This window comes from Bufo bufo, chromosome 6 (genome assembly GCF_905171765.1).
Source record: "Bufo bufo chromosome 6, aBufBuf1.1, whole genome shotgun sequence".
Classification (NCBI taxonomy): domain Eukaryota; kingdom Metazoa; phylum Chordata; class Amphibia; order Anura; family Bufonidae; genus Bufo; species Bufo bufo.
This window is the reverse complement of record NC_053394.1, coordinates 386,608,443-386,630,340: the sequence shown is the minus strand read 5'-3', so window position 1 is coordinate 386,630,340 and position 21,898 is coordinate 386,608,443. Positions and strand designations below refer to the sequence as shown.

General features: G+C 43.4%; 2 protein-coding genes across 2 annotated transcripts in view; one reads left to right on the top strand and one right to left on the bottom strand.

The window, feature by feature from the left end:
- The window catches only part of LOC121004233 (gastrula zinc finger protein XlCGF17.1-like), a 90,179-nt gene extending 88,910 nt beyond the window's left edge, over positions 1 to 1,269 (bottom strand). The window contains exon 1 of the mRNA XM_040436396.1: positions 966 to 1,269. Coding sequence (XP_040292330.1) covers positions 966 to 1,232 — 267 coding nt within the window. The 5' untranslated portion in view covers positions 1,233 to 1,269. The remainder of the gene's footprint in view (positions 1 to 965) is intronic.
- Positions 1 to 21,898, top strand: part of LOC121003515 — a gene marked incomplete at its 5' end in the record, with an annotated part of 1,598,977 nt that overhangs the window by 463,500 nt on the left and 1,113,579 nt on the right.

Sequence of the window (21,898 nt, the reverse complement as noted above, 5' to 3'; positions counted from 1 at the left end):
CCTGATTGGAGTCGGGAACAAATTTTTCCCCCCTAAAGTGGGGAAAATTGGCTTCTACCTCACATGATTTTTTTTGCCTTCCTCTGGATCAACTTGCAGGATAACAGGCCGAACTGGATGGACAGATGTCTTTTTTCAGCCTTATAAACTATGTTACATCCTATCAGTCATTCCACTTGACTGCAAATAACTTCCCATTTACAAGTGTGAATGACGCCCCTTTTTCCACATGTCTGGACACCAGCTCTTGTGGGAATCCAGCTCAATTTTTGGACTTTCACATATAGGCCCCTGTATTTTAAATTTTACAGGAATGGAGGGTCCCCATACCGATCACAGGCAGGGTGGTACCTTTGGGAGACTAGTTTTATTTTTCTTTCACCAAACATTTGTGTTTAGAGGAGATATATATTAAAAAACAAAAAACAAAAAAAAAACTTAGTTTCACTTTTAACTGGATCTGTCATTTGATTACCAATATTCATTCAATAAAGGAGACTATGTTTGTTTGGTCACAGCGGTCCCAATCATCGCTCCAAGCCCTCAGCTACCTCTGGTAACTGAAAGCAAGGTGCTGTTTTACCTCTCTATAAAACGGAGTATCTGAAAGAAGAAAGCCAGTTAGTGACCACCATAAAAATACATAAGGGAGGTCACTAATGGGCTAAGCATAAAGATGGCTTCTCTTATATGTGTTTTTTTTTATGTTTAACAAGGTATGATTTATGGTTGAAACACATATCACATTCTGAACATGAAAATGGCTTCTCCCCTGTGTGAATTTTCTGATGTGTGTCAAGAGTTGATTTACGGTTAAAACATTTCCCACATTCTGAACATGAAAATGGCTTCTCCCCTGTGTGAATTCTCTGATGTATAACAAAATCTGATTTCTGATTAAAACATTTTCCACATTCTGAACATGAAAATGGCTTCTCTCCTGTGTGAATTCTCTCATGTATAACAAATTCTGATTTACTCTTAAAACATTTCCCACATTCTGAACATGAAAATGGCTTCTCTCCTGTGTGAATTCTCTGATGTATAACAAGATCCGATTTACGATTAAAACATTTCCCACATTCTGAACATGAAAATGGCTTCTCTCCTGTGTGATTTCTCTGATGTCTATCAAGACCTGATTTACTATTAAAACATTTACCACATTCTGAACATGAAAATGGCTTCTCCCCTGTGTGAAATCTCTGATGTATAACAAATTCTGATTTCATCTTAAAACATTTCCCACATTCTGAACATGAAAATGGCTTTTCTTCTGTGTGAATTCTCTGATGTATAACAAGATATGATTTACGGTTAAAACATTTCCCACATTCTGAACATGAAAATGGCTTCTCCCCTGTGTGAATTCTCACATGTATAACAAGAGCCGATTTCTGGTTAAAACATTTTCCACATTCTGAACATGAAAATGGCTTCTCTCCTGTGTGAATTCTCTGATGTATAAGAAGAGATGAATTACAGTGAAAACATTTCCCACATTCTGAACATGAATATGGCTTCTCCCCTGTGTGAATTCTCTCATGTGTAACAATCTGAGATTTAAATCTAAAACATTTTCCACATTCTGAACATGAAAATGGATTCTCTTTTACGTAAGCTGTTTGATGTTTAGCACCTCCTCTGTGACTTTTATTCTGTCTTACACTATGTGATGAATCAGAAGATCGGGCCTGTTTAAAAGAATCAAGTGATGCATTGTTGCTGTGATTGGATGAGGGTTGTATATTGGCATGCTCTTCAAATGTATCTCGTGTGATACCACAATCATCTACTTCAAAATCTGAAGATACCAGATGTTTCTCTAAGTTCCTGGTACAGTCATCTGCCAAGAATAAAACACATTTTATGATTGATAAAAAACATTAAAATTGCATTGAAGTTTTAGAACTTTTCCAATAAAACAAAATTCAAGTATCAAGGCATGGCACAAAATTCAAGTATCAATCGACTAAAACAGTGGTGGCCAAACAGACCACAATCTAATAGTAGACCAAGGGTCATAAGTATAAAACGCTGGCTCCCACCTCAAGCAACTTCCCTGCATCCCCACCCAATCAGTCATTTAAAAGATATATAAATAAAACATTTCCTAACACTGAACAAGAGGCAACGAATCACCTCTTAGTGCCCCACACAATAGTTATCTCCCATCAGCGTCCCTTTCACAGTGGAATTCCCCTTTAGTGCCCTCTTCACCGTACTGATGCTCCCTAAGTGCACCCACACAGTAGTTATGCCCCCTTTGCGTGCCCCCTGCAGTAGTGCTGTTCCTCAGTGTCCCCTTTACATCAGTGAAGCTCCTATACTGTGAATAAAGTTAAAGTAATACCGAGGACATCATGCTCTTCCCTGCAGCAGGCAAATATCTGGTGTTCAATGGTGAGACTTTTTTGTATGACCTCTTAAGGCTACATTCACACGTGAAAAAAAGGCCATAAAAAACGGACACACTAAGTTTTTCAAGGAAATTTTTCCCTTTCTTGGTCGTCTGGACGTTTTGCATTCATTTTTAACGCAAAATAGCATTGGTGTACATTTTGGCCAAAGCGTAATAAGCCACTCACCACGTCAAGGTCGCCTCAGGTAGGAACTAGTGTTAGGGACCACTCATAGAGGCGACCTTGACGTGGTGAGTGGCTTCTTACGCTTTGGTCAAAATGTACACCAATGCCTCATTCAGCATCCAGCATGGAGGCAGGGCGGAGTGCTGGTTGCAGAGTGCTATTGCATTTGTATATGTATTTCGCCATAGCAATGTGCACCTGCATACAGGGTTGTGCTGACTGAACCCCCCACATTTTTTCTTTGTAGTATATATTGGAGGCGTGGCAATCTCCATGCAGTCATGCACACCTGACCAGTTAGCCTGCCCTGGAGGCTGGTTTTAAAGTCAGTATAAAACTGAGTCTGCTTATATAGCACCTACCAGTAGACATTTGGCTCCAGAAGTATATAGTGGGCTCAGCATGCATGTTGGTACTTGCATCCCTGGATCCGATGAAAGCTGTAATGGCACCGGACGGGGTTAAAAGCAGAGTGTGCTTGGCGTGCTTGCTGTACCTGCACTTCCTGGACTTTGTGTGGCTATCATGGCCCATAAACAGGTAGGAACTAGTGTTAGGGACCACTCTTAGAGGCGACCTTGACGTGGTGAGTGGCTTATTACGCTTTGGCCAAAATGTACACTAATGCCTCATTCAGCATCCAGCATGGAGGCAGGGCGGAGTGCTGGTTGCAGAGTGCTATTGCATTTGTATATGTATTTCGCCATAGCGATGTGCACCTGCATACAGGGTTGTGCTGACTGAACCGCCCACATTCGTTTTTAACGGCCATTATTTCAGGATGATTTAGATGATTTTTATTTGCTTTTTTTAAATTTAACTACCAATCCCTGCAGTAAACATAATGTCCCCCACAGTGGCCTCAGTTAGTAATAATCTTCCCCAGGGTGGCCCCCATCAGTAATAATTAATAATGTTAATAATGTGCAGGGTTTTGTTTTTATGGGGGGGGGGGAAATTACTCCTCTCATCCACTTGCACGTGTAGAGAAAAGTCGCTCTTCATTTGGTGCTAAAGGACCTACACTCTCAGTGGGACGATGTCACCATGCGCTCCTAAGCAATAATGCTGGGAGAGCATGGTGAAGTCATCACGTTGGTAGCACAGGTCCTTCAGCACCAAAAGAGACTGCCCTTTGTGTGCAAGCGGATAAGGAAATGTATTTTTATTTTAACCCCTAAATGGCCATTTTCCACTAGTGTACCCATTTTAAACGGGCATTACATGGATGCACTCCTGTCTAAATGGCCATTAAAAATAGTCCCATTTTTCACAACCACTATTCACTTCCCTTTAGAAAAAAAATGGCCATGTGAATAGCGCCATTGAGTTAAATTTATTAAAAAAACTGCTGTGTGCCATTTTTCACTGTTGTGTGAATGTAGCCTTATACTGCAGCCTTTCCCGATTACCCAAACTACATATAGCGCCAAAGAATAATCCTGTGACCCGAACATCATCACTGCAGCTAGGACACTGTGCACACCGAGGTCTCTCCTAATCTCAGTCCTGTCACTGTCAAGTAAACAAACTGCATGGCCCACACCATAACATAGAAACATAGAATGTGTCGGCAGATAAGAACAATTTGGCCCATCTAGTCTGCCCAATATACTGAATACTATGAATAGCCCCTGGCCCTATCTTATATGAAGGAGGGCCTTATGCCTATCCCATGCATGCTTAAACTCCTTCACTGTATTTGCAGCTACCACTTCTCCAGAAAGGCGATTCCATGCATCCACTACTCTCAGTAAAGTAATACTTCCTGATATTACTTTTAAACCTTTGCCCCTCTAATTTAAAACTATGTCCTCTTGTAGCAGTTTTCCTTCTTTTAAATATTCTCTCCTCTTTTACCTTGTTAATTCCCTTTATGTATTTAAAAGTTTCTATCATATCCCCTCTGTCTCGTCTTTCTTCCAAGCTATACATGTTAAGGTCCTTTAATCTTTCCTGGTAAGTTTTATCCTGCAATCCATGTACTAGTTTAGTAGCTCTTCTCTGCTCTCTCTCTCCAAAGTATCAATATCCTTCTGGAGATATGGTCTCCAGTACTGCGAACAATACTCCAGATGAGGTCTCAATAGTGCTCTGTAGAGCGGCATGAGCACCTCCCTCTGTCTACTGGTAATGCCTCTCCCTATACACCCAAGCATTCTGCTAGCATTTCCTGCTGCTCTATGACATTGTCTGCCTACCTTTAAGTCTTCTGAAATAATGACCCCTAAATCCCTTTCCTCAGATACTGAGGTTAGGACTGTATCACTGATTTTATATTCTGCTCTTGGGTTTTTACGCCTCAGGTGCATTATCTTGCACTTATCGACAAAATTTTAGTTGCCAGATTTTTGACCATCCCTCTAGTTTTCCTAAATCCTTTTCCATTTGGTGTATCCCTCCAGGAACATCAACCCTGTTACAAATCTTTGTGTCATCAGCAAAAAGACACACCTTACCATTGAGGCCTTCTGCAATTTCGCTGATAAAGATATTAAACAATATGGGTCCCAGAACAGATCCCTGAGGTACCCCACTGGTAACAAGATGGTCTGAATATACTCCATTGACTACAACCCTCTGTTGTCTGTCCCTCAGCCACTGCCTAATCCATTCAACAATATGGGAGTCCAATCCCAAAGACTGCAATTCCAAGCCCAAAGACTGCAATTTATTGATAAGCCTTCTATGTGGGACAGTATCAAAAGCCTTACTAAAGTCTAGATAAGCGATGTCTACTGCACCTCCGCCATCTATTATTTTAGTCACCCAATCAAAAAAATCAATAAGATTAGTTTGACATGATCTCCCTGAAGTAAACCAATGCTGTTTTTCATCTTTCAATCCATGGGATTTTAGATGTTCCACAATCCTCTCCTTAAGTATGGTTTCCATTAATTTCCCCACTATTGATGTCAGGCTTACTGGCCTATAGTTGCCAGATTCCTCCCTACTACCTTTCTTGTAAATTGGCACAACATTTGCTAATTTCCAATCTTTTGGGACGACTCCTGTTACCAGTGTTCGGTTAAATAAATCTGTTAATGGTTTTGCTAGTTCACCGCTAAGCTCTTTTAATAGCTTTGGGTGTATCCCATCAGGCCCCTGTGACTTATTTGTATTAATTTTAGACAGCTGATTTAGAACCTCTTCCTCTGTAAAGACACATGCATGAAAAGATGCATTAGTCTTCCTTCCTAACTGAGGTCCTTTTCCTTCATTTTCCTTTGTAAAAACTGAACAGAGGTATTCATTGAGGCAGTCAGCTAGTTCTTTATCTTCTTCCATATACTTTCCTTCTTTTGTTTTTAATTTGGTAATTCCTTGTTTTAGTTTACTTTTTTTTATTTATGTATCCTTTTTTCGTGCATTTATATTAAAGGGGTTGTCGCATCTGAGACAATGGGGTCAGTTCGCTAGGATATGCCACTATTGTCTGGTAGGTGCGGGTCCCTGCGCCTATCTCCTAAACGGAGCCCCGAAAGTGGTGGAGGATGCACTGTGCATGCGCAGCACTGGCTCGGCTATTTCACTCAGGCCATAGAAGTGAATGGAAACAGTGGCTGGTCATGCGCTCCCATTCACTTCATTGGGGAGAGCGCTTGGTGGTGGCCGGAACAGAGTGCTCCAGCCACCGCTCTGTTCTCGATAAAGGTGTGGGTCCCAGCGGTTGGACCCGCACCTATCAGACAATGGGGGCATATCCTAGTGATATGCCCCCATTGTCTCAGATGAGACAACTCCTTTAACCCCTTAGTGACCAGCCTGTTTTGGGCCTTACTGACCAAGCGTTTTTCTTCCTTTTTTCATCGTAGCGTTCCAAGAGCTGTAACTTTTTTATTTTTCTGTCTATATAGCTTTCTGAGGATTTGTTTTTGCAGAACAAGTTGTAGTTTTTAATGGCGCCATTATTGGGGTACACAACTTTCTGATCAAGTTTTATGACTCTTTCTGGGAGGGAGATGGGAAAAACAGCAATTCTGCCACTACGTTTTTACATTATAAATTTTATGGCGTTCCTTTTTCGGTATAAATAACATATTATCTTTATTCTCTGGGTCACTATGATTACAGTGATACCAAATACATATAGTTTTTGCTACATGGCCACTTCCCAAGATCCATCGCTTGTTATTATGTTTTTTCGGTGGAAACTAAGAATAAATTAGCAATTCTATAACAGACAGCTTTTTGATTGATTTTAAAATGAAATGCATTATCCCTATAGTGCATTGCATTTTAAAGCGGACCTTTCATCGGGCCAAACATTGTAAGATAACTATCAGGCTATGTAGAGCGGTGCCCTTACATATATGCATATATATATATTGGCCCTTTTGCATGGGCCAGTTCAGGTGGTATGGGTGTATACATAGAGATATATATATATATATATATATATATATATATATATATATATATATGCGGGTGGGCTTATTGCTGCCCATTTATGCCCCAGAATTATATTGTGTATATATATATATATATATATATATATATATATATATATACATGCATGTAGATATGCCCCAAACATCTATATGGATGTATATACCTAAATAGGGCCAAATACTGCCCCAGGTTGGTGTATGTGTATATACATGTATATAGATGTGCCCCAAGTATCTATATAGATGTGTATACTTAGATATTGCTGGCTGGAGAATGGTGGCCCCCCCCCCCCCCCAGCTGAGGAGAGGCCGACAATTGGACAATTATGTCCAGTTTCGGCCACTTCAAAGGACAGATGATCAATAAAGATCCTCTGCCCTTTGTAAGTAAATGCTTGGGTACGAGCTGCAGGCTACGTTTTTTGTAACTGGAAGTAGGGTTCCTACCACATTTAGTATGCAAAATAAACTCCAGTACATCAAAAGAGGTTCTTGGTTGGTGCTTTTTATTCAATATGCGGCTAGAGTGTGACGTTTCGGTTTTTCACAGTCTTTTTTAAACTAGAGCGCAAACCGAAAATTGTGTACAATTAGTGACAAAGGTAAGTGTATACATCAACAATATGGTCTCATATATTGCAGTTCCATTAGTTACACAGATTGATATGTCATAACGGTTGACACATCTACCAGTAGAGTGATCTGCGGAAACGCTTAACATTGCATTCGCATAGCATATTCTCTCGTGATACTTTTTTTTTTATAGTTCTCTATGTATCGTGCTATAGATGCAGTCAATAAGTTGTATATAATATATATTACAGCGCCAGAGATGTGCGATATCTCCACAGGCGGGAGGATCAAAGGAACAACCAAAAAGATGTGTCCAAGCCATATTCTAGACAATGCTAGGACTTGCTGTTAGGAAGGAAGGAAGGAAGGAAGGAAGAAGAGAAGAGGCAGAAGAAATAAGGAGAAGAGAAAAGAAAAGTGCTACAGAAGAGGAAACCTGGAGGGTCCAGAGCAAAGACAGGGACTGGAGAGACATGAGAAGACCTCTGTATAATAACTACACTGTACTGTAGAGGGATAGGAACTTGTGGTTTAGTTACCAAATGTTAAAAAAATAAAAGGGGCAGTAGTATTAATAATAAAACGTAACTTTTATTATAAACCCATTAAAAAAGGGAGAAACAAATATACATGTCCCTCTTAGAACAGGCCCCAAGACAAACAGACGCCTATTATTCTTAACCCCTGTAACATATATGAATATAGCGCTACAATAAGGTAAAGTAGCACCAACAAATACATATACAGTGGGATGCGAAAGTTTGGGCAACCTTGTTAATAGTCATGATTTTCCTGTATAAATCGTTGGTTGTTACGATAAAAAATGTCAGTTAAATATATCATATCGGAGACACACACAGTGATATTTGAGAAGTGAAATGAAGTTTATTGGATTTACAGAAAGTGTGCTATAATTGTTTAAACAAAATTAGGCAGGTGCATAAATTTGGGCACCACAAAAAATAAATGAAATCAATATTTAGTAGATCCTCCTTTTGCAGAAATTACAGCCTCTAAACGCTTCCTGTAGGTTCCAATGAGAGTCTGGATTCTGGTTGAAGGTATTTTGGACCATTCCTCTTTACAAAACATCTTTAGTTCATTCAGGTTTGATGGCTTCCGAGCATGGACAGCTCTCTTTAAGTCACACCACAGATTTTCAATTATATTCAGGTCTGGGGACTGAGATGGCCATTCCAGAACGTTGTACTTGTTCCTCTGCATAAATGCCTTAGTGGATTTTGAGCAGTGTTTAGGGTCGTTGTCTTGTTGAAAGATCCAGCCCCGGCGCAGCTTCAGCTTTGTCACTGATTCCTGGACATTGGTCTCCAGAATCTGCTGATACTGAGTGGAATCCATGCGTCCCTCAGCTTTGACAAGATTCCCAGTCCCTGCACTGGCCACACAGCATGATGGAACCACCACCATAATTTACTGTAGGTAGCAGGTGTTTTTCTTGGAATGCTGTGTTCTTTTTCCTCCATGCATAACACCCCTTGTTATGGCCAAATAACTACATTTTAGTTTCATCAGTCCACAGCACCTTATTCCAAAATGAAGCTGGCTTGTCCAAATGTGCTTTAGCCCACCTCAAGCGGCACTTTTTGTGCTGTGGGCGGAGAAAAGGCTTCCTCTGCATCACTCTCGCATACAGCATCTCCTTGTGTAAAGTGCACCGAATGGTTGAACGATGCACAGTGACTTCATCTGCAGCAAGATGATGTTGTAGGTCTTTGGTGCTGGTCTGTGGGTTGACTCTGACTGTTCTCACCATTCGTCGCTTTTGTCTATCTGAGATTTTTCGTGGTCTGCCACTTCGAGCCTTAACTTGAACTGAGCCTGTGGTCTTCCATTTCCTCAATATGTTCCTAACTGTGGAAACAGACAGCTGAAATCTCTGAGACAGCTTTCTGTATCCTTCCCCTAAACCATGATGGTGAACAATCTTTGTCTTCAGGTCCTTTGAGAGTTGTTTTGAGACCCCCACGTTGCTACTCTTCAGAGAAAATTAAGAGGAGGGAAACTTACAATTGACCCCCTTAAATACTCTTTCTCCTAATTGGATTCACCTGTGTATGTAGGTCAGGGGTCACTGAGCTTACCAAGCCAATTTGAGTTCCAATAATTAGTTCTAAAGGTTTTGGAATCAATAAAATGACAACAGTGCCCAAATTTATGCACCTGCCTAATTTTGTTTAAACAATTATAGCACACTTTCTGTAAATCCACTAAACTTCATTTCACTTCTCAAATATCACTGTGTGTGTCTCCTATATGATATATTTAACTGACATTTTTTATCGTAACAACCAACAATTTATACAGGAAAATCATGATGATTAACAAGGTTGCCCAAACTTTTGCATCCCACTGTATCTCTTACCAGTAAGTACGGCTAGATGTACACGTGACTCATGGTAGAATGAGGCAATCAGTCGGGTTTTTCTGAGATCTTGCTCCTGTCAGGTTCTCTCTAACCCCCTGGTATAAAGAAATGGGGTACTGGAGAGGCTCACCAGTCGCGGTGGCACAGGTTGCCCTAATCTTGGAGTCAGTGTGTATTATGTTGTAGAGGTACAGTTCAAAAACAAAGGGCAGTAAAGCCCAAGCACTAGATATAGTAAAGGGTGCATAGAAAACTATAAAGACATGCTCAAATAAAAAGATGTGTGTCCCAACACGTTTCATCTATTAATAAATGTAATTTCATTATTCCCACATTGCACAATATAGCTATCCTTTTTTTATTTGTATAAGCAGAATCTTAGAGACCTCTCTGCTTTACTTAGTGGTCACTACTCACCTGGGCGGTTATCTGTAGGAATGTCCTCTGTACTCTGCTCATCACCCCTCACATATGTCTCTGTAGGATTAATATTGTTCAGATCTTCACCTGGATTCACAAGCTGTGAAAGAAATATTGTAGAAGTCATCAGACGGTTGGAGAAGTCGTGTGGAAGGTTTTATATGACCTGAAAAGATGACCAAAAATGACCGGACAGCAGGAGTTATCTGACCCAAATATCTGCAGGTCTCCTGTATAAATCCAATCTGATTGCTTCATTATTCCAACCAGTTTGCAATGCAGGGAGAGCAGCCCTTATATTCCATCCCTAACATTACATTGTGTGTATATAACATTATATTGTGCACCTGTTGCCCTTGCTGGTGGCCCCAGGGCTGTGAAGCCAGTAAGCCAAAGTTATTTCAGTCCGTGGATTATTTACCTCCTAGGAATGGGCATAATCATCTGCTCTGCTGCAGCCAGTGACTGGATTCAGGGGTAACATGTCCAAAAGAAACACATCACCACTAAAGCCAGCCATTGGCTGCAGTAAAGCAGGTGACCATGCCTGTGCCGGCGAGGGAGTAAACAACATTTACTGGAAGATGGACACACAGGAGCTGGCACACATAACCAGAGCTAAGGGTAGCAGGTACGTATGACTCTTTCCATAGTAGAGGCTGCGGATGTGAAAAGTTACTTATTCCTGAACAAACCCTTTAATGCTGTCTGCCTGTTCTGTCTAGAAGTTTTGGGATGACTGCAGGCATGAAGATACTGTATCTAGTATAAGGACAGGTGAGAACACAGGAGAGGTGAGAACTGATTATCTATCACCACTAGAACACCCTGCTTATCACTGTATATAGTATAAGGACAGGAGAAGTGAGAACTGATTACGATTATATTATATGATTATTATTACTATTATTAATCCCTTCCAAAGGCCACTGTACTTTTTTTTTAAACAAACGCTGCACGACTAGATTTATCACATGCATCATTCAGGGAGCATGTGTTATTTCTCCCATTCACAAAGCAGCCACAATGTTCCTGCAATTGTCTCTGACCACCTTGCCCAGTTGGAGTTAGGTGAGGAGACAGCCAGCACGGTTGTTTGCTGCTTGATGCTCTTTAGAAAGTATTTGGCTATGTGGCTACTATCACCCATGGAGATCAGCTCTAAAACGGCATGGCAACGCTTCACATGATAGGAAGAAGGGGGAGTGGGAGCGATGTTCTGCCCTGCTTCTGTTTGGGACAGGAGGATATCCATGGAGGAGGCCGATAAGTGCCTGGTGTTGGAACAAACGTGGAGGTGTCAACAGGACCTGGCCTTCTTGTTACAGTGCTGCCTCGCTGCAAAAAACATTGATCTAATAGGCTGTGAAAGGCATGAACTGTTCCAGTCCGTAATCGTTGCTCCAGGTGTCCATTGTGTGCACCTTGCTGCACAGCTAGAATTGCAAGGAGTGGCCTACATTCACCGCCACTTGAGAGTACAAAGCAGGGATGGCTTTAAAAAAAAAAAATGCCAGCTAGATAACTTCTAGTGAGAGTGAGCACATGCCATTAGTCCTCTAAAGGCAACAGAATCCACAAAGTGGTACCACAGAGACTGCACCACCAGCAACTTGTGCAAGCAGAGTTGTTTCTTGGCCACACATTCCATTATCGATGGCTGTTGGTGGGACAGAATAGGAGGAGGCATAGTCTGAGCAGGAGGAGCAGTAACTGATGGGGACTTGGACACAGTACTGCACGTGGATGCCGCCTGGCTGCCACAAAGGAGACTGGGAGAAGGAGGAATCTCTTGTTGTGGTAGCTGGCAGACACCTCTGTCACCCCCATGGCTTATTGTAATCTGGCAGATCTTGCACAGGGCATTGCTTTTGTTTTCCAGCACCAGGGAGAAAAAAACTGTCAGACAGGAGATACTTGCACACTCCACACAGAGCGAGCTGCAGCCGAGCTTGTTTTAGGTCTGGCACATTTTGAGCCTGCGACCACAGTATCATCAGCATCACCAGTTCCCAAGCTGACAAAACTAGAAGCAGATCTGGCCCTGGTAGATTTTGGGAGGTTCTAAATGCATGTTGCCTTCACTCTGTATTGCTGTCACTGCCACCATCCTCTTACTCTGATGTTACCTTCTTCTCAGCTCCCTGATTTAGCTCCCAGATCCTGTCCAACACACAATCATTGTAATAGTCCTCAACCTCCCTGCCATGAAAACGGATATGTCATCATGGGCTTCCTAGCCCCCTCCAGATTACCTGCTTTATACTTGCCTTGAGTTCCACTGCTGCTACCACTGCTCCTACCACCACCAGTGCAGCTACAGGTGCCACTGCTCCTACCACCAGAAACACAACTATGCATGGGGTGCCCCTCCTCCCCCGAATCTCCTCCTCATGGTATTCTAAACGCTGAGCCATCCAGTCCACAATTACATCCTCTTTGTCCTCAATAATATTAGGAGCCAGGGAGAACTGTGGCCAACTACTACTACTCCTGGCAGGTACTGATACTGCTGGTACTACATACATTATGACTCTGGGAGGACGAGGCATGGGTCTTTCATTCTGCACTATTCCATTTCTGAGACATTTTATTATGAGGCCTATAAATGAAAAGTCAGGGGTTTGGTACAGACAGATTATTTAACAGGACAAGCAAAATGGCAAGTGTGTTTTTTGTATTTTAAAGACAGTAGCAAAATTAAATGTCTCTCCACTTCTACAAACACACTCCACACTGGTATTGACAATTTACTTTGGGAAGAATGCAGTGAAATGTCTAATAACTATGCGTTTAATATCAGTGGTAAAACAATGAGAACTGTGTACTAAAATGTCTTTGAAACACACCGTATGATGTACTAGTATGTCCACTAACACAATATAACAATACAGCGTTTGTTGTAAAATGTCTTTGAACTATGTGTTTAATAATATGGATGTAAAATTGGTGCTGTTGCTGTAACATGTTTGTGCTATAATGCAATGTGTTTAACCCTTTGAGGACCTTGTGATTTTCATTTTTTCTGCTTTCATTTTTCACTCCCTGCCTTCCTGTGGCCATTACTTTTTTATATTTTTTCTTTCATAAAGCCTTAAGAGGGCTTGTTTTTTGTAGGAAAAGTTGCGCTTTCTAATTCCACCATTTAAAATTGCACACAATGTAGTGGGGAGCTGGAAAAAAGAATTCCAAAATGGGCTGAAATTAAAAAAAAAAAAAAAAAACGCCTGGCTGCACTGTAGAATCCAATAGATAAACCCACACACTCTACCGACTGAGCCACCACACCTTCTTATCAAAGAGACTAACTAAACCTGGTTTACCGACTCTAAGACAGGGTGGGCTCAGGTTGTCTGAATGATGACATGTGAGGTGGGACAACCCCTTTAAGCACAGTTTGAGCATCCCCTCACTCCCTTAATACTTTTCCTAGAGGAATTCCCTCTCTTTAGTGTTCCTATCACACTACGTTAGTGACTTGTGTCTATAATCATTCTTTGTCAGACTCTGCCGCCTCCCCGCGTCCTCCAAGCGTCATGTTATCCACAGTTCTCTACCTTCTTCATGGGTTTTCCCTGCTAATACTGACAAACGCACTGGGCACTGTTTTCAAGTGATTCATCTGAAACAAATCTCATAAGCTTTGTTTTTGTATGGCAGACCAATTACATATTAATTTTAGGGACTCATTGTCTAAAGTTTAGCCAATGAGTCCCTGAAATTAATACCTTCAGAGTAAAGATGAGCAAATTGATTCGAAACTAAATCGGATTCAGAAAGAATTTTTAAAAAAATGGTCTGCCACACAAAAGCGCAGCTCCCTCCCCACCAGCTACTATTCTCGCTTTCTGTATGTCCCTAAACATAGCATGCTGCTGAAGATATAGAGATGATATCTTCAGCAGCATGATATGTTTAGGGAGATACAGAAGACAAGGAGGAGTAGCTGGTGGGGAGGGAGCTCTCCAGAGGGATCTGATAAATGATGCTGTAATCTTGTAGTTCACAGGATGTCAGCCACACAGGAGAGAGACAGCAAGCCTCAGACTGGAGGTCAGACTAGAGATCACATGACCAGGTATCTATAATCAAAGGTTCAAAATGTATGGATGCATCTGAGCAGCTAGAAAATTGTTGGCGAGTTAGAATTATATGTGCTGATGAAAATAATCCTATATAGCTTTTCTAATAATCAAATTCCAATATTATCAGGGGCGTAGCTGTAAGGCAGGGGTGAGCCTCTATGGTCCCGCGGGCTACATACGGCCCGAGGGACCATTTCATGTGGCCCCCTGCCAGAACATATTGTGAAAATGACAATGACCCGTTCCATTATAAAAGCGGACATTAGCACGAGGGAGGCACAGGACGGTGAGAACAGCGCATTGCTAGTTGTACTCACCTTCCCTGGTCTTCTTCCGGCCCCACGCTGTGTCCTGACACGTACAGTGTCAGGACGTAGAGCATGTAGATGCGCACTATGACCAGGTCACATTACAGCGTGGCGGGAAGAAGACCGGGAGGGTAAGTGAATCTGCCGAGTGGCAGCGCCGTCCGGAGCTGGAGAGGCAAGTTTATTTTTATTTTTATTTTAAATGTCTGATCTGAGGCTGGGGGTCTGATAGGAGGGTGATTTGAGGCTGATTGAGGTGGGGGGCAGGCAGATAAAGGCAGGGACAGTGGAAGCTGTGTGAACCCCTCTCTGGACCCCTCTGGGTTTAGCTTGGCTGCCATTAATGCCAAAGAAAGCACTAAATATATAACATTCTCAACTTAAAAATTAGACTGCTTTATGTTGTCAAAATGGCGCCTGTACTAATTGTAATATATAGCGCAGGCACCACTTTGTGCTGCAAAAATATAGCGCTCTAGATATTTTTAATTGAAGCACAATTTCTGTAACTTACCCCTAAGTCAGTTATATCTTTTACCAAATAAAGCCGTCAAATTTTTTAATTGAGAATTATATATGGCCACCGAACGAGGTTACAAATATCCAAATGGCCCTCGGCAGCAAAAAGGTTCCCCACCTCTGGTGTAAGGGGTGCAGTCACTACCGGGCCTAGGAGCCTGAGGGGGCCCAAAGACCCTTGTGCCACATAAGACGACACCGGTACTATTCAAAGTTCATGCAGGTCGAGTTACATCTCTGGCTGGAGGGAAGGGGTAAGGTCAAGAATTTGGCTTGGGGCAGGGGGTGCAGTTTCAATTTTTGCCTCAGGCAGCATGAAGGCTATGTGCTTCCCTGCCCCTGGCCACAAAGCACTGAGGGAAGGGGGCCCAAGCTGAACTCTTGCACAAGGGCACATGAGCCTTTAGCCAAGCCCCTAAATATTATATTATACTATATGCAAGTAAGAAGGATGACTTGCATCTACATGTGCTAGAATAGAATCCGTGGTATGATCTTGGTACTGCCAAAAACACAGAAATATAGTGGCAATACTGGAGGAGCGGCTCAACCCCTAACACTGTAGCGTGTTTTACATTGGGGGAGCAGCCCCACCGCATGTGGACCGCAGCAAATGATCTTGGTACTGCCATTCTGACAGTAAGGAGACACCAGGAGACTGCACCCTAGACTACAAAACCTTTGAAGATAATGATGCATTCAGAGGCGGCTCTTCCATTAGGCCACTTAGGCCGCTGACTAAGGCCTCTCACTTCTGGCAGGGGCAGACTGAGCGGTCGGGTCATGGTCCGAGGGAAGGGGGCCTGCAGCGGCGGCAGGTCACAGGGAGATGAACGCTTCCATTGTGGAAGCGTTCATCTCCTTAATCATCTGTATTGCCGTCCTTAGGACAGCGATACAGATGGCTGTGGGGCAGGGGAGGGAGAGGCGTCTCCCTTTCCTGTTCCTATGATAGGCTGCCGGCACAAGCCCCGCAGCCTATCAGAGGCCAGTTCATGCGGCGCGATGATGTCATTGCGCCGCCTGAGCCGTACAGCGTGGGACACATCGCTGTGGAGGTAAGTAAAAGTGCTTTTTTTGGGGGGGGACTGTTACTGGCACATGGGGGGGGGGGGGGGCGGCGGCAAGCACTTGAAACTGGCACATGGGGGTGAGAAGGAGAGAGGCACTTGATACTGGCACATGGGGGGGGGAGGAAGGAGAGAGACACTTGATACTGGCACATGGGGGGAAAAAGGAGAGAGGCACTTAATACTGGCACTTGATACTGGCACATGGGGGGGGAAGGAGAGAGGCACTTGATATTGGCACATGGGGGGCACTTGATACTGGCACATGGGGGGGGAAGAGGCACTTGTTACTGGCACATGGAGAGGCACTTGTTACTGGCACATGATTGGGGGATATCTATGGGAGGCACTTGTTACTGGCACATTATTATGGGGCACTATGGGGGCTTCTACTGAGGCCACAAAGAAGGGGTACTTTATATGGGGGGCTCTGTGTGGTACTAGTATTATCAGGGGTATTATCTGTTTCTGCAGTATTGGGAAGCACAGCGGCACAGTATTGGGGGTAGTAGGATGATTTGTCCAGAAAATGGGAGGATGATGGAAAAGTAGTAAACTTAGATTTTTTTTTTAGTTGTCGTCAAAAGATGGAAAATGGCGACAAAATGGTGGTCTGGTCTGAAAGGAGAAGACAAGGACAGAGAATATCTACATCAAAGGAGATGTCACTGGATGTAAGAGGTATGGGGCGCTGTATTTCTGTAGTGATGGGATCAGGGGGTAACGATCGCGGTGCGACCGCGGGGTGGAGGCAGGATATGGGCGTGGCCTCAGTCCGTGTCTGGCTGCTGCCCACAGACAGACAGTGGTGCCCGACCAGTGAATACAAGCCCAAGGTGTGGGTGTGTGTGTGTGTGTGTGTGTGTGTGTGTCTCACTGCTGCCGCCCTGCCCAGTGCCCACTCCAGTATACCCTGTACTGTCATGTCACTCACTGTGCATGTTAACCATGTACTGTTAGTCACAGTACAGGGTTAATATGCACAGTGATGTCACATACAGTACAGCCAGCCCAGGGTTAATATGCACTGTGACATCTCAGTATAGCCAGGGTTAATGTAAAGTGTTAGTATACACTGTGAATATAAGCCCTGTACTGTGCTGACAACAAGCCTCTTCCATGTATCTCTTTGGGAGAGTCGGAGAAACACGAACACTGTATCTCTGTCTCTCCCACAGAGATGAATAGAGGGGGCGTGCCGCTCTGAAGCCTAGCAGAGCCAGCATTCTGGGTGCTGGGCAGCAGATCAGGGCGCAGCCCCCCACCCCCCCACGATCAGACATCTTATCTCCTATCCTGTGGATAAAGAATATCTTGTGTTCGTGGGGGGCTCATGTTTGAGTTTCGCCTAAGGCCTCACAAAGTCTAGAGCCGCCTCTGGATGCATTTATCTCCTGATGTTCATGTTCAAGCTGACAATCCGAGCAAAACTTTGGTTGACCATTTGTAGTATTGCATGGTCCCGGTCTAAGACCTCTCAGAAAACTGTTGTGCCACTCTTGTGCAACCACAAAAGGTCTGCAGCAGTTGACAGAGAAGGCCATTTTAAAAGTCTATACAGGCAGAAAACAGTGAGAAGATCCAGACAACATGTAACGTCTATGGTCAGCTGTAATCATGCTAGGTTGTTTCGATACCAAAATTTTGATTCGGTTTCGATACCATAAAAAAGTATTGCGATACTCGATAGCATTCGATACCACGCAAAAAAAAGGCCAATTTTTTGGTACGTCCGGCCCAAAATCAAACAGTCCCATCCTATTTTTTGGGGGACAAGGTGACAAAAAAAACCTAATTGCATATCGCAAGTTTTCTTTTTTTTTCCTCTTACGGCATTCACCACATAGGAGATTTTTTTTTTTCTCATCAGATAATTTTTATTAAAGGTTTTACATACAGCCAATTATTCAGATTAACCGTACATTATATGACAATAGGATATCAATACATTTAAATCAATCATACTTTATCCAAATCAGCACGTCAATAACACTGCATCAAATAAACCTTTATTAAATCTCCAAGACGGTATGAACCCTGATTGGTCTGGGTGTATAACAGATGTAAATCCCCTCACCAGCCTATTGGCAAGAACTTTTGCCAGGATCTTTACATCTGCTGTTAGTAGAGAAATAGGTCTATATGATTCTGGGAGATCAGGATCCTTACCTGGCTTAGGAATGACTACTATGATGGCATCATAGAGGGAGTCTGGTAACTGACCTACTTCTAGTGCTTTTTCATAGACATTTAGCATTGTTGGCAGTAATTCCTCTCCCAGGGACTTGGACATTTCCATCGGCAGTCTGTCTGGACCAGGTGCCTTTTCATTTGCCATACTATTTTCAGCTCCTCTAATGTGAAGGGTAATTCTAGACTGTCTCTCTCCTCCTCCGATAGTTCTGGTAAGGTCACATGACTCAAATATTGTATCAGGCCTTCCTCATTATATCTACATTTTGAAGTGTAGAGCTCTTTGTAAAACTGCTGAAACACCTTTAGAATGTCTGCGGTCTTAGTAACCACCATCCCTGACCCGGTTCGCATCATGTGCACATATGAAGACTCAGACTGCGCCCTAGCTATTGTTACCAACATATGTCCTGCTTGTTCACCTTCCTCAAAATATTTTTGCCTCATGAAGAAGCGTCTATTGCTCGCCTGCTCTAAACTGTATGCATTAAATGCCTCCTGTGCCTCCTTCCAATTCACCATTGATGTTGGAGTAGGGTTTTGGACATGCAGCATCTCTTTTTCCGTCAACCTGCAGCTAAGCTCCTCCCCCATGGCTTTCGTTTGTTTTTTAATCTTGGAGATCTGTGCACTAAACATGCCTCTCAAAAACGCCTTTAGGGCATCCCACAACACCCCCATGCCAGCTGAGCCCTCATTAATCCTCAAAAATTATTCTACCTGTGTTCGGATCTCCCCTATCTTCACGAGTTTAATCCAGAATGGGTTCATTTTCCAACCTCCATTCATCCATCTTCTCCCCCCCTCCATACACAGACTTACTGACAGGGTAGAGTGGTCTGAAATCACCCTAGGGGCATACGACACCTGTCCCACCCATGGCAGCATAACATGATTACTTAAAGCTAAATCAATACGTGAGAGAGAAGCGTATGTCCCCGAAGCGCAAGAAAAACATCTCTCATCTGGATTCCTGATCCTCCAAATATCTACCTACCCCCAGCTCGTCCAATAGCCTGCCAAAGGGAGTACTTGGGTCACCAGGTGGCTCCTGCCTCTCAGGAAATTTATCCAGTACTTTATTTGCAAAGTTATTAAAGTCTACAAGCATCAGTATAGGTAAGTGCGACAGTGAAGATGCAAATGCAAGCGCCTGACTCAGGACAGTGCTAGAAAATGGCAGAGGAATATACAGGAATAACAGTACACATTCCATGTTAAAAATAAAGCAATGCAATCCTACATATCGCCCTTACTGGTCAACCTGAGATTTGCATAGCCGAAAAAGGTTGAATCAGGACACCAACTCCTCTGGAATAAGAGGAATGAACCGAATGATACGACGATCCAATCCAACTCCTGTTCAACCAGTGAAGAGTCTCCTGCGTCATGTGTGTCTCTTGCAAACTCACAATCGAGGGCGGCAGTTTTTTTAACCTGTCAAAGACTGCGGTCCTTTTAAGAGAGTCCCCAAGGCCTCTAATATTCCATGATATCAGACTCACAGTCCCCATAGTCCCAAAGTATACATCTCCTGTTGAATAATATGTCTCATTTGCATCCTTCCTTTTCCATTCAGGCATCCATATAAATAGCTGAGAACCACACGGAGAGTCCCTCCCTGTCCCACCCCCCACCCAACCAAAGAAACATACACCAATACCCTTCCACTTCTATCTCTCACATGAGAGGAGGGTTCGAGAAATTGTACCCAGCAAGTCAGTGAGAGAGTGAAGAATAAATTAACATAGAGATAGCAACATGAAATATACAATACCATAACTTTTCACTTAACGTCCCTGAGGAGCAGTCCCTGAGTACCACCTCTCTATACTCAGTGAAGTAGGAGGAAGGTGGGAGCGAATATCCTGCAGGCGGCGAACTATTATGAACCAGCTTTGATCGTAAACAGAACTGTTCCCTCTTCCCTCACCCTATATGAACCATAGTATAACTGAGATATCTTCTCATAACTCAAACACCCAGAGAGATATAACATCCCCCACTGCAGGTAACATGGGAACACTGCTATTGCAACAGCTAATGTAATACTGCAGTATCATCCCTTTTAAAGGAACCATGGATATATTCACCAGTCCCTGGCCGGATCAGTCTGGAACTGTTGGTCACATTCTTTTTTCATATATGTCCAGCCATCGCAGGGCATCTTTGGGTGTGTCTAGAAACGTAGTAGTGGCCAGGGCCACGACCCGCAGCTTAGCTGGATATATCATAGAATACAGGATTTGAAGTAGACGCAGTCTTTTCTTAACATCCAGAAAGGACGCCTTCTTCTTTTGTACCTCCATCGAATAGTCCGGAAACAGTGATACCTTGGCTCCATTAATCTCAAGATCGGGCTTGTCTCTCGCCTTGCGGAGTATTGCATCTCTGTCCTTGTAGTGTAGGATTTTTATCAATACCGGTCTTGGCGGTCGTCCAAGGGGGCCCGGTCTGGTAGGCACCATGTGCGCCCTTTCCACTGCAAATAACTTAGATAGCGTATCAGCTCCAAAAGTATGGTGAAGCCAGGATTCAAAGTATACATCCGGGTTAACGCCCTCTACCTTTTCAGAGACTCCTACAAGCCGTATATTGTTGCGCCTCGACCTGTTTTCTAGGTCATCGGTTTTTGCAAATAAGGCTGCTATTTCTTGAGCATGTTTTTTTATCATAGCTTGTAATGGGGGAAGATTGTCCTCCAGAGTACTCACTCTTCCCTCCACAGCTGTGGTCCTCTTTGCCACCTTCTGCAAATCATGCCAGATGATGGACACATCTGCTTTTATGCCACCCAGTTGAGAGTTAAGTACAAGCAAAGCTGCATTACATTTCTGAACAGCAGTAAATACATCTGCAATAGTAGGTGAACTCGCAGACGCTTCAGCACCATCCCCCTCTGCTGACTCCGTCACTAAGTGCTCCGTGCTCCTTATCTCATGGCCGCCTTCTCCCTCCTTCTGTGCGTGCGGCTCCTGCAGTGAGGGAAGGATCATTACAGGATTCCCCTGAGTCTGCCTCTGTAGTGAGCTGTGCTGAGGCATGTGGAGTATGTGCAAATTGCTCCAGCTTCGCTGCCACTGCTCTCTGCCTCTCCTCCTTGTCAGCACCATGTGCTCCCACCTCGGCTCCATCTTGGACTTCAGGCTCGTATGCAGCTTCTCCCTGCCTTTGCTTGCTGCGTCCCCCAGCCATCACAGTCTTCTCTCTGCGTGTCTCAGGTGTGTAGCATTAGTATAAGCACTTATGTTTAGGGCTTTGGGCCGGATATTAAGTAGTATAATCGCTGGTTTCAGGATAATGTCGGCTGGAGCTCTTCACCACACGTCTGCTCACATCGCCCGCTGGCCACGCCCCCCCCCCCC